This window comes from Xyrauchen texanus, chromosome 5 (genome assembly GCF_025860055.1).
Source record: "Xyrauchen texanus isolate HMW12.3.18 chromosome 5, RBS_HiC_50CHRs, whole genome shotgun sequence".
NCBI lineage: Eukaryota > Metazoa > Chordata > Actinopteri > Cypriniformes > Catostomidae > Xyrauchen > Xyrauchen texanus.
The window spans coordinates 30,545,379-30,559,388 of record NC_068280.1 but is presented as its reverse complement, the minus strand read 5'-3'; the positions used below and the strand labels follow the sequence as shown (position 1 = coordinate 30,559,388).

Sequence of the window (14,010 nt, the reverse complement as noted above, 5' to 3'; positions counted from 1 at the left end):
ATGTTGTTATTTCAAAGCAAAAAACTACAATCTCAAAAAAATAAAAAAATGTTTTGGATTTGAGATGGGCTCATTCTGTTTAGAAGACTTCATATATAAGATAATATACAGTTTTACAACAGGAATGCTGCTCAGATTGCATAGTCTGTCGAAGAACGACGATGAAGTGTAATTCTTCCAGGTGAGATCTCATGTAAACATAGAGAACATATCAAGATTTATAATTGAGTACAAAAGTGCTACTGGATGTTATAGAATGAACTCTGTCATGGACAATTGACCCAAGCAGGCTGAACTGGATTCATCTGGCGATTCATAATAAAGTATGAAGTCCCGTTTTTTGATATTGCATGTTGTCATCCGCACTTCCGGCACAAATAAACAAATTGTTGTTTCTGGAGGACTGCTATCATGCAACAGAGATCGGATATCAACGTCGAACACTTAGACCTTCGAAAAGACGTATAATCCGTAATATTAATCGCATATCCATGCATGCATATATCAGAATGCAAATATATTAAACTTAAGCAGAGCGACGTCACTCCCGAGTGCAAAAAAATACGCATCAACGCAGCATTTTCTTACTCCAAACGTACTTCCATGTTCTCATCGCTAGCACCACGTGCGGTGCGCCTCTGACACCTAGTGGCAGGCTCTGCACCACTTGCCCTATTCATCAGATTGTCTACCACCACCGTAAGGCATTTTGCTATGATCAGGTCATACAGCGAGTAATTCCCATCTCATGGTATACTTTCGTTTTATTATAATTCAGGCATAATCGAAGAGCAGAAATTAGTTGGCACGTCTTCACAAATCATTCACCCATCGTGGTCAGACCACTACAGCAACAACTAATCAGAACCAAGATGATTTGAACAAACATGCACACATTTTTGTATGTTTTGGGGCACACCTCCTTCAAAAACCAAACTTTCCACTGCACCTTCAGGGCTCTATGCCGGGAGTACATGAAGACTCCCATGTTCCTTTTACAGCCAACAACTAAACTCTCATGAAGCTGAGACATTATTCTTCTCACCGTATTTGCTCCAGCTCAAGGAATAAGAGAGAGGGAGAGAGAGAGAGAGAGAGAAAAAAAAAATAACCTACAACGAGCCACGTCTCTAGAATTCTAGATATCACACACATTCTCTAACAATGCAAGCTTCCCCCCTAAAGAAACATGACAGGATCAGGTCTATTTTCACGTCGTTCCCTGTTCAGTTTGGGTCTCCTAACACATCTCCAGCCCCATCAGGCCACCTCAATTTTGCCATGCTTATCATTCCTCAAGGCCACTCTGCCGTTTTTCCGCCTCCCCACACTAGCTCATTCCATAGACAGCCTCTCCTACCCACCAATCGATGATGGCTGGCGAGAATCTCTGGAGACACGCCCCTATTTCTCGGACATGGCTCCCTCCATAGGATTCAGGGGTTGCTGTCTAGGACCATGGTTCACAGGGGAATGGCCAGAATTATACTTTCTTCAATATAGCTTCCTACACTCCAGTCGCTCTCTTCGTAAGTAATCCCATTGCTAGAAATTTCATAATTGAATGTATTTAACAAGTGTTCTCGATCTACAATACCAGTCTCGATGCGGCTCAGCGGAGGGAAGAAAGAAATGACACCAAGACCCAAGCTTCAAATCCTTCCTCGCCATTCGTACAGCACTTCATCATACGGTCCAGCAGACAACCTTCCCCTCTACCCTCCAATGGTTATTTACCCTATATGGGGTAAAATATATGTTTGAGTTCAGAAATAGGAAATACATGCCCAGAACCACTGCAGCCTCGTTCCGCGATGACACAGCAAGCTACATCTACAAAAGAAGTTTAAAATAGGCCTTTCTTATTCCACACCCATCATCACGGCCAGCATCATATGGGTTCCCTCCAGAAACTCAAATGCATCGTAGTCATGCGACAATTCCGCAGTCGTTACTACAATCAATAAACTCCTCGAACCATCATGTCCCCTATGAGACGTCTGACATGGCAAAGCATTTCCTGTAACTTCATCATTCCAGCCCCTCCCTCGCTTTGCAGGAGTTCCACAGATCAGCTCGACAGGCACCCCTCGAGGTATACTGGAATCTACAATGCTCGGCCGCTGCTCTCCCCAATCGTACCTGAAATAGTAAACTTGACCCAAATCATCAAACAAGCTCAACTCCCCATCAGCCATAAGTTCTCATGCATATCTGGTGGTGGTTGGTGGCACTTCCCCAGCTCATCCTTAACTACACAATGATTCAATCCAAGCAAGCTCACCGTTTGCAAGGACGGCACATAACTATGTCTCCCCTTGCCGGGCTTCCATAATCTCAAGCACAGTTCCTTCGCATAGGTATTGCTCAAACCAGCCGCCCTCGCCGGAAGCTCGCACCATAACGAGATGGCTTTCAACAAGGTATGGCAGAACAACATCACCATTATCGTATGGCGTTATGTATGCTGTTCACTCTGGCAAAGATAACCATCAAACAACTTTTCCCTCGTCGGAGGGTTTGCATATCAATGTTGTTTTCTTTCAACGAAGGGACTGCACGCAATGTCGCCATTATCGTATGGCTCCACACACATTGTCAACTTCAGCAAAGATACCTCAAACAACTTTTCCCTCGCCGGAGGGTTTTCATACCAAATGTCTTTCAACGAAGGGACTGCACGCAACGTCGCCATTATCGTATGGCTCTACACACGTTGTCCCCTTCGGCAAAGATGCCTCAAACAACTTTTTCCTTTCAAATGTTGTTTATTTTTCAACAAATACGCTGCACAGCAATGCCGGCCTAAACCAAAGATTCTGCTCAACCAGGGGCTCTCGACAGAGTGCCCAAAATCACACCTGAGGACAAAGAGGAAATGCACAGGGATGAAATCAAACTCAAACTCAAAAAAATTAAATAAAACTGCTTTCCCATCGCAAAGGCTTCACACAACCATGCCAGAGGTATTGCAACTTTCACGTCAAATTCTGACACTCACATCTCTTAATTCCTCCTCCAGAATGAACGCCCAACACAAGACCTGGTTCGTAACAAACTGGATCATCTCTTTTGGGGGTAGTATACTACTTTCTCTCTTTTTGGGGGTAGGCTCCTCGCCCCTGCCTCCTATCTCCGGCAGGACATGACGGTTCCGGGTACAACTCCCTCGGACTGCCGAACGGGCCCTACGCCAAAGAGAGAGACATCACCTCCCGTTTTACATCTATCAAATAATGGCATCTGAAACTTCACTCAAACACGCGTGTCTTCCCGATAGAAATGGAAGTGGAGCGTAGTTCTAGTGGGAAGACCAGCAGGTGTACATCATCACATCATTAGCTGGGTAACTCCTAGCCAATCGCACGTAAGCCAATGCTTTATAAGTCCGCTCACAATCTATCACATTGCTGTTTCGGTGTGCTAACACTGCAACCTCCACTTCCCCACCACCACCAGTTGAGCCCTGTCCCGCAGGGGGGTAGGCTCCTCGCCCCTGCCTCCTATCTCCGGCAGGACATGACGGTTCCGGGTACAACTCCATCGGACTGACGGACGGGGCCTACGCCAAAGAGAGAGACATCACCTCCCGTTTTACATCTATCAAATAATGGCATCTCAAACTTAACTCAAGCCTGTGTGTCTTCCCGATAGAATTCTTTTGAGTCCGTTTTTTTAATTTTATTTTTATGAATGTGTCATTAGTAAATTGTTCTGAATGTGAATTACAGTTTATAAAATATCCTTATGTTATAATCACATACCATTGTAAAAGTTGTGGTAAAGTCATGGAAAGTCATTGGTCAAATAGTTTGGGAACCCTGTCATATGTCAGCATGGCTTTATATGTTGTTTTAGTAATCAGGAGATTACTGATAGCATTTTGCCATGGTGATAACTTGGAGTTTCCTCTGCTCTTGGACAATTAACCTTTGATGTTTCACCCCAGTGATCCTTTACCACTTTACGGTTTTCCACATTCCTCTCTTTTTTGTGCTTTCTTTTTCTATCTCATGCTCTTCACTCTGTTTCTCTCATGCGCTCTCTTTTTGTGATTGCGTGGTGTGTTTTACATTTATAGGTGTGGAAGACTACCGATCTGAACTAGGTGGGGATTGCTTTGCTGATCTTGCCTGCCCAGAGAAATGTCACTGTGAAGAAACTACAGTGGACTGCTCTGGACAAAAACTTACCAAGATGCCAGAGCACATTCCTCAATATACAGCAGAACTGTGAGTGTCTCTGTCTTACACTTGTTTATATCTACCCTTACAAAGCCACTGCAAAAAAGGACAAGATGAATAATAAAACAGATGAACATGTTATAGAAAACTTGCAGGTTTCACATGTGCATATACAGTGGGATCCAAATATATAAAAACATTAGTGAAATTATTTTCTAAAAAAATAATTACTTGTATTTCAAAATATTTAGTATTTGGTATGTCCCCCTTTTGCTTAAATGACAGCATGCACAAGAGCTGGCATGCACTCCAAAAGTGCAAAACCTGACATTCCATGGTATTTCAGCATGATTTAAGAATGTTTCAAAGAGTGTGCTTCAATAGAAGCAAGGAAATCGGGACATAAGTAAGGAAATCTGGACTTGTGTTCAAAGTAGTTCATTGTCACACCTTGGCTTACATTTGATTCGTGACCAAGATAGTGCAGACTCTTAAATATTTCATCTTTGTTTTACATTGTTACTTTTCTTTGTTTTGCTATGATAAAATTCCATATTTTCAATCTGGTCTCAGATTTTAGAGATGGGTTTTTAGATATTACCAAACTACACTGCTTTTATCTGCAATGGCATAGCCAAGACTGCTTGGTACTTACACACACACATAAACATGCACACGCATAAAAACAGATACACAGTCATTAAACAAATAATTAACATTTTACTGGTTGTGTGTTGTGTTTGGTCTTTGTTTTTTCCACATAGCCGCTTGAACAATAATGAATTTACAGTGCTGGAGTCAACAGGAATTTTTAAGAAGCTTCCACATCTGCGCAAAATGTAAGTCTCTGCCTCCCAATTTATGTCTCTATCTGTGTCATGTCTCATTTTACAGGGAATTGTTTAAGTAACCATTGTCAGAGTACTTTTAATATATGCTCATTTTTGTGTTCCCACAGTAACCTTAGTAATAATAAGATCACAGATATTGAGGAAGGTACGTTTGAGGGGGCCAGTGGCGTGAATGAGCTCATATTAACTAGTAACCGCTTAGAGAACGTGCACTACAGTATGCTGAAAGGTCTCGGTGGCCTCCGTACACTGTGAGTACTACACATGTGTACACGTGTATATTGACTTCCCAAACACCAATAATTTTTGTGCTGATCACAATAACAAATATGTGCAGTCTTGGCCTAATTTTACTCTTAGGTATGGGAACATGGTTTGCAGCTTCTGGCTGGTTTAATTGATTGTGTGTTTGTCATGTGAAGGATGTTGAGGAGTAACAAGATAAGCTGTGTCAATAACGGTAGTTTTACTGGTCTGAGCTCTGTGAGGCTGCTCTCCCTCTATGATAACCTGATCACTTCCATGTCCCCGGGAGCCTTTGACACTCTCCACTCCCTCTCAACATTGTGAGTATCAACCCCACTACATTTTCTCTTCTCTTTTCTCTTCTCTTCTCTTCTCTTCGTCAATGTTTACTGTAGCAGGGGGTCTTTAAAAGTATGTCAGCCAATTATTGTTTTATCTAAGATTTTTGTGAAAAATAAAAAAGCTATTTTAAGTGAATTGAATATTTGGGTTCAATGCAAGTTAAGCTCAATTGACAGCATTTGTGACATAATGTTGATATCTCTAAAATTTATTTAAATTTGCCCCTCCTTTTCTTTAAAAAAAAGCTAAAATCTGGGTTAAAGTGAGGCTCTTTCAATGGAAGTGAATGGGCCAATCAGTGAACGTTAAGATGCTCACTTTCAAAATATAGCCACAAGATTTAAATATTGCTAACCTTTTCTGTGTTAAGTAATATCCAATTTTACAACTTCATTGACCTGGACATAACACTGTAAACCCTAAAACTCTAAAACATCTGTAAAACATCCATAAATCGACGATTTAAACAACTTTACGCAAAAAAATAAAAAATGTTTTATAGAAAATGTGCTTTTATAAAATTATACGTTTCTCATTTCTGTCTTTAAACCTTTAAAATTGGCCCCTCACTGTAACCTCGATTTTATTTTATTTTTGGTAATCAACATTAGAGTATGTCACCAAAGCTGTCGGTTTATCTTATCTTGTATTGAACCTGGAATATTCCTTTTCAAGTTCAGCTAAATATTTAATTGCCTTTGCATCATTAAAATGTATCAAGTAAAATGAAAATGAATTATTGTACAGTAAGTAAATCCAATAATATGATACTATACACATGTTATTATATGCCAGGCTGAAAATTCAAGACTACGGGGGCGACTTACAAATAAGACTTACAATAGATTGCACAAAAATTGCCTGCCGCAATTAATAGCTGCCTGCTATAACCACCAGATGAAAACAGGCTTTAAAATGAATTTTATTTTAAAGAGATGTGTGTGTGCATTTTCTATCAATCAGCAGTAATTCATCAAATAATGATGAAATTATGGTAAACATCTTTATAACCTAGCAAGTGGTATTAAATTAAAAGAGGTCTGATCTCTACATTTTCTTCCCAGCAAAGGTCTGGAGAATGATACGTCGCTTAAACGGTGTCATATTGCTATGAAACTATATAATATATATTTTTGAATATTTTTTATAACTTGCCACATTGGCAGCAATAGTACTTTGTAAAAAAAAAAAACACAAACAAAAAAAAAAAACAGTCAAAATAGTCTCTTCAAAACTCTCAGAGAAAGAGCAAAAGTTTGTTTTGAAGCTGAATGACAGCGGTCCAGTTTTTGTGTTTAAACATTTTTACTTTCAGAATATGTATGGGACATAGTATAGTGTAACGATTGAGCAGCGAGGCAGACGAGGAGATGCGGATCCAAATGCGGATTGACTTTATTTAATAAACAAGCAAGTAAACACAAAGGAACAACCCTCAATGGGGAAATAAAACATAAAACTGAAACACGGGCACGATAAAACAAAACAGAGAACTCAGGCAACAAAACAGAGAACTCAGGCAGGGAACACATACCAGGCTAACAACAAACAACGATAGACCAGGACTGAACAAAGAACCGGGGTATACAGGTGAAACTCGAAAAATTAGAATATCGTGCAAAAGTTCATTAATTTCAGTAATTCAACTTAAAAGGTGAAACTAATATAATATATAGACTCATTACAAGCAAAGTAAGATATTTCAAGCCTTTATTTGATATAATTTTGATGATTATGGCTTACAGCTTATGAAAACCCCAAATTCAGAATCTCAGAAAATTAGAAAATAACATGAAATCAATTAAAAAAAAGGATTTTAAATACAGAAATGTCGGCCCTCTGAAAAGTATAATCATGCATATGTACTCAGTACTTGGTTTGGGCCCCTTTTGCATTAATTACTGCCTCAATGCGGCGTGGCATGGATGCTATCAGCCTGTGGCACTGCTGAGGTGTTATGGAAGACCAAGATGCTTCAATAGCGGCCTTCAGCTCTTCTGCATTGTTTGGTCTCATGTCTCTCATCTTTCTCTTAGCAATGCCCCATAGATTCTCTATGGGGTTCAGGTCAGGCGAGTTTGCTGGCCAATCAAGCACAGTAATACCATGGTCATTGAACCAGGTTTTGGTACTTTTGGCAGTGTGGGCAGGTGCCAAGTCCTGCTGGAAAATGAAGTCAGCATCTCCATAAAGCTTGTCTGCTGAAGGAAGCATGAAGTGCTCTAAAATGTCCCGGTAGACGGCTGAGTTGACTCTGGACTTAATAAAGCACAGTGGACCAACACCAGCCGATGACATGGCTCCCCAAACCAACACAGACTGTGGAAACTTCACACTGGACTTCAAGCATCTTGGATTGTGTGCCTCTCCATTCTTCCTCCAGACTCTGGGACCTTGGTTTCCAAATGAGATGCAAAATTTGCTCTCATCAGAAAAGAGGACTTTGGACCACTGAGCAACAGACCAGTTATTTTTTTCTTTAGCCCAGGTAAGACGCTTCTGACGTTGTTTGTTGTTCAGGAGCGGCTTGACAAGAGGAATACGACATTTGAAGCCTCAGTCCACTCCTTGTGAAGCTCCTCCACACATTTGAATGGCCTTTTCCTGACAATCCTCTCCAGGCTACGGTCATCCCTGCTGCTTGTGCACCTTTTTCTTCCACACTTTTCCCTTCCACTTAACTTTCTATTAATGTGCTTTGATACAGCACTTTGAGAACATCCAACTTCTTTTGCAATTACCTTTTGAGGCTTTTCCTCCTTGTGGAGGGTGTCAATGATGGTTTTCTGCACAACTGTCAGGTCAGCAGTCTTCCCCATGATTGTGAATTCAACTGAACCAGACTGAGAGACCATTTAAAGGCTCAGGAACCCTTTGCAGGTGTTTAGCTGATTAGAGTGTGACACTTTGAGCCTACAATACTGAACCTTTTCACAATATTCTAATTTTCTGAGATTCTGAATTTGGGGTTTTCATAAGCTGTAAGCCATAATCATCAAAATTATATCAAATAAAGGCTTGAAATATCTTACTTTGCTTGTAATGAGTCTATATAATATATTAGTTTCACCTTTTAAGTTGAATTACTGAAATTAATGAACTTTTGCACAATATTCAAATTTTTTGAGTTTCACCTGTAAATACATGAACAAGGGACAAAGGGGCCAATGAACAAACAGAACTCAAACAAGATAACAAGATGATAAACAGAAGCAAATGGCAAATTAACGGGGGCAGGTGCAAACAATGAACGGTGAACACGAAAGCTAACAAGGAGACTATGGAACTAAACAAGGGACAAAAGAAAACTAAGGAGTTACAAAAGTGACAAAAATGATAAACAAAGGGCAACGGTGAAACAAGACAAGGTAATACATAACAGAGCCCCCCTCAAAGGATCGGATTCCATACGATCCAAAAGAACAAAAACCAAAGACAAAAAACCCACATAAAACAAAATGATGGCACCGGGGCAGACAGGCAGACCAGGGGGGCACAAGAGCAAGAAGGCAGACCAAGGGGCACAGAGGGCAGGCAGGAAATCCAAGGGGGCACAAAGGGCAGGCAGGAAGTCCAAGAGGGGCAACGAGGGGAAATGAGACGGTCCACGAGGGCACAAAGGGAAATGAGACAGTCCACAGGGCCAATTAGGCAGTCCCTGGGGGCACAAAGGGACAGGTTTAGGGGTCCAGGGAGGTATCGACCAGGCAGGGACAGGTGTAGGAGGCCTGGGAATTGACCACGGGATGTGGGTAGGCTTGGGGGACCTGGGTGGTGGCCGCAGGATAGGGGCCGGCGGAGCCGCATGAGGCGGAGCCAAGGAGGACTTCGGAGGCGGAGCCGTAGAAGGCTCGAGAGGCCTGAGGGGCGGAGCCCTGGAAGGCTCGAGAGACTTGAGAGGCGGAGCCCTAGAAGGCTCGAGAGGCTTGAGAGGTGGAGCTCTGGGAAGCTCGAGAGGCTTGAGAGGCAGAGCCCTGGAAGGCTCGAGAGGCTTGAGAGACTTGAGAGGCGGAGCCCTGGAAGGCTCGGGAGGAGGAGCCCTGGAAGACTCGAGAGACTTGAGAGGCGGAGCCCTGGAAGGCTCGAGAGGCTTGAGAGGCGGAGCCTTGGAAGACTCGAGAGACTTGAGAGGCGGAGCCCTAGGAGGCTCGGGAGGAGGAGCCCTGGAAGGCTCGAGAGACTTGGGAGGCGGAGCCCTGGAAGGGTCAGGAGGAGGAGCCCTGGAAGACTCAAGAGACTTGAGAGGCGGAGCCCTAGGAGGCTCGGGAGGAGGAGCCCTGGAAGGCTCGAGAGACTTGGGAGGCGGAGCCCTAGGAGGCTCAGAAGTCAGAGCTCTGGAAAGCTCGGAAGGCTCGGAAGGCAGAGTACTAGGAAGCTCGAGAGGAGCTCTGGGAGGCTCGAGAGGCGCTGACTCTTGGACGGGCGTGACCACTGGTGCTGGCCTTTGGACGGTCATGGCTACTGGCGCTGGCTTTTGGACGGTCGTGGCTACTGGCACTGGCTCTTGGGCGGTCATGGCTACTGGCGCTGGCTCTGGGACGGTCATGGCTACTGGCGCTGGCTTTGGGACGGTCATGGCTACTGGCGCTGGCTCTGGGATGGTCATGGCTACTGGCGCTGGCTCTGGGATGGTCGAGGCTACAGGCGCTGGCTCAGGGACGGTCGAGGCTACAGGCGCTGGCTCAGGGACGGTCGAGGCTACAGGCACTGACTCACTGACCTCTGAGGCGACAGGCACTGGCTCACTGACCTCTGAGGCGACAGGCACTGGCTCACCGACCTCTGAGGCGACAGGCACTGGCTGGGCTACCGTGGTATGCGCCGGCTTGGGTTCGCTGGGCCCTGAGGGCAGAGCCAAGAGCGGTCCAGGGCACGGGGCCGCGGCAGGCGGAGGCTGGAGAGCAGAGACCTTTCCCCTTCTCCTCTTCCTTCGGGCTGATGCGACTGGCGAAGCTGGGACGCTGTTCCTGGTCAGCATGGCTTCAGGCTCGCTGGCCGTGGCTGGCAAGGGCTCCGGCTCGCTGACGGTAGAGGCCGCAGGCGCAGGCTCGCTCACAGTGACATGCGTGGGCGCTGGCTCGCTCACAGTGACATGCGTGGGCGCTGGCTTGCTCACAGTGACATGCGTGGGCGCTGGCTCGCTCACCGTGACAGGCGTGGGCGCAGGCTCGCTCACCGTGACATGCGTAGGCTTTGGCTCGCTCATGGTGACAGGCGTGAGCTCTGGCTCGCAGACCGGGGCAGGCGTGGGCTCTGGCTCGCAGACCAGGGCAGGCGTGGGCTCTGGGGCAGGCGTGACAGGGAGAGCCTGGGACGGCTGAAGAGTCTCCACAGTAGGTGGGGAGGTAGGGTCCTTCCCAGCATGGCCCACAGTGAACGGGGAGCCGCACAACAGTAAGGTCACCTCCAGGAAGTCGCGGAGAGTCCAGCCGCGTGATGCTGGCGGCAGCCGCTCCTTCAGCCAGCCACTCAGGTTGTCCCTGAAGAAGACCACAAGGGAGGTGTCCAGGAAGTCCGCAACAGCCGCAAGTTCTAGGAAGTCGCGGACGTGGGCCTCAGTCGGACGGTCCTCTTGCCTCAGGCAGAGCAGGTGGTATCTGGCGCGTAAAACCACTGGATCCATGGTTTGGTCTATCGTTCTGTAACGATTGAGCAGCGAGGCAGACGAGGAGATGCGGATCCAAATGCGGTTTGACTTTATTTAATAAACAAGCAAGTAAACACAAAGGAACAACCCTCAATGGGGAAATAAAACATAAAACTGAAACACGGGCAGGATAAAACAAAACAGAGAACTCAGGCAACAAAACAGAGAACTCAGGCAGGGAACACATACCAGGCTAACAACAAACAACGATAGACCAGGACTGAACAAAGAACCGGGGTATAAATACATGAACAAGGGACAAAGGGGCCAATGAACAAACAGAACTCAAACAAGATAACAAGATGATAAACAGAAGCAAATGGCAAATTAATGGGGGCAGGTGCAAACAATGAACGGTGAACACGAAAGCTAACAAGGAGACTATGGAACTAAACAAGGGACAAAAGTGAAAACTAAGGAGTTACAAAAGTGACAAAAATGATAAACAAAGGGCAACGGTGAAACAAGACAAGGTAATACATAACCTATAGGAGGATTTTTGATTCATATAAAATACTGTATAGGGGTTCAAGGTTGTCCCCTGAGAGAAAATGTATAAAAATGTAAAAGTCTGAATGGACAATTTTTATATTTTCCGTAAAGTGAGAATCTGCTTACAACAAACAATTTACATAACAACAGTGAAGCATAACAATACAGTTTGCTTAATTTAAGTATAAATAGGCTTTCCTTGCCACCGATGCCATGATGACGTCTCTGATTAATTTTCATAAAATTAGAACAAAAATCTGTTTGTTAATTATGAAAGGCTAACATCAGAAGGAGCTTTATTGCCAAGTATGCATCCACATACAAGGAAATGTTCTTCCTGACAGAAGCTTCCAGTGCACAAACAATACAACAACAAGACATGATAATACAAAATAAAAATAGAACAAAAATAAAGAGCGAATAAAAATATAGGTATATATACTGTAGAAATACACAATAAGACAACAATATACATATAGCATGTACAAAAACAAATCTGTTATATACAGTGCAAGGGAATGTAATGCAGAAGAGGTAAGATATGTTAAATAATATAACTGACTAGGCTGTGTATTGCACGAAATTATAGTATAGTTTTAACTATTCATGAGATGGATAGCCTGAGGGGAAAAACTGTTCTTGTGACTAATTGTTCTGATGCTCAAGTGCTCTGTAGTGTCGGCCAGATGGCAACAGTTCAAAAAGGTAGTGGGCCGAGTGAGTGGGGTCCAAAGTGATTTTACCAGCCCTTTTCCTCACTCTGAAAGTGTACAGTTCTTGAAGGGAGGTCAGGGGGCAACAAATAATCCTCCCAGCAGTCCAAACTGTCCTTTTGTATTCTTCTGATGTATGATTTCGTAGCTGAACCAAACCTGACAGTTATTGAAGTGCAGAGGACAGACTAAATGACTGCTGAGGAGAACTGTATCAGCAGTGCCTGTGGCAGGTTAAACTTCCTCAACTACCAAAGGAAGTATAACCTCTGCTGGGCCTTTTTCACAATGGAGTCATTGTGGCTCTCCCACTTCCTTTGAGATGGTAGTGCCCAGGATCCTGACTGACTCCACTGCTCCCACAGTGCTGTTTAGAATGGTGAGCTGGGTCAATGTTGGGGTGTTCCTCCTAAAGTCCACAATCATCTCCACTGTTTTGAGCATGTTCAGCTCCAGGATTTTATGACTGCACCAGTGAGCCAGCTGTTCAACCTCCCTTCTGTATGCAGGCTCATTGTCATCTTGGATGAGGCCAATGACAGTAGTGCCGTCTGCAAAATTCAGGAGCTTAACAGAGGGGTCCTTGGTGGTGTAGTCTTTGGTGTATAGGGAGAAGAGTAGTGGGGAAAGCACACATAACCGGTGGGCACCAGTGCTGGAAGTAAATTTCCTCTACTGCTTGTCCGTCAGAAAGCTGGTGATCCATTGACAGATAGATGTGGGAACAGATAGCTGGGTTCATTTATTCCATAGGATAGCTGGGATGATGGTGTTGAAAGCTGAACAGTGTAGGATAGACCATGCATGCTTATTAATAAAGGTAATTAGACAGAAAAAAGGTAATAGTCTAAAAGCAGCATTTTAACTTGTCCTTACACAAACCTAGCTTAGCTGAACCATTTGAATAACACATCAGACAGATGAAGACATATTTACATTGCTTAATTTTTGTGTGTTTTAGTGTGTTTAAGCGAAAGATGCCAGTATCTATAGAGGTGTCTCCGCTACTGTTGTTAAAATAATCACACATTCATCTACGTTCAGTTCGGACTTTATGCGGTGACTATACACTCTTAAAAAAAAGGGTTCTTAAATGGTTCTTGGCAGCACCTTAGGTTCCACAAAGAACCTTCTTCTTGTCAAGAACCATTTTTTATGATGTAGGGTTCTTGATTTGAGTTACATGGTTCTCTGGAGATTAAAAAAGTTATTTATGGTTCAGTATAGGTTCTTCAGTTCAGTGTATGGTTCTCTGAGGTATCATCTAAGGGTTCATGTAGTGAAACACTCCTAACTGTGTGTGTGTTTTATATATTCACTTGTGTGTGTGTGTGTGTGTGTGTGCGTGCGTGGCGTGCGTGCGTGCGTGCGTGCGTGCGTGTGTGTGAGGGAGAGAGAGTTTTATTTATTTACACACACACGTGTGTATATACCCAAACACACACGCACACTCATGTAGTGTTTCCATGTTTTATGGGGACTTTCCATAGACATAATGGTTTTTATACTGTACAAACTTTATATTCTATCCCCTA

General features: G+C 43.9%; 1 protein-coding gene across 1 annotated transcript in view; it reads left to right on the top strand.

The window, feature by feature from the left end:
* The window catches only part of LOC127643526 (slit homolog 2 protein-like), a 111,627-nt gene that overhangs the window by 45,048 nt on the left and 52,569 nt on the right, over positions 1 to 14,010 (top strand). Inside the window, exons 15-18 of the mRNA XM_052126320.1 lie at positions 4,082 to 4,232; positions 4,949 to 5,023; positions 5,143 to 5,286; positions 5,458 to 5,601. Of these exons, the coding sequence (XP_051982280.1) occupies positions 4,082 to 4,232; positions 4,949 to 5,023; positions 5,143 to 5,286; positions 5,458 to 5,601 (514 nt within the window). The remainder of the gene's footprint in view (positions 1 to 4,081; positions 4,233 to 4,948; positions 5,024 to 5,142; positions 5,287 to 5,457; positions 5,602 to 14,010) is intronic.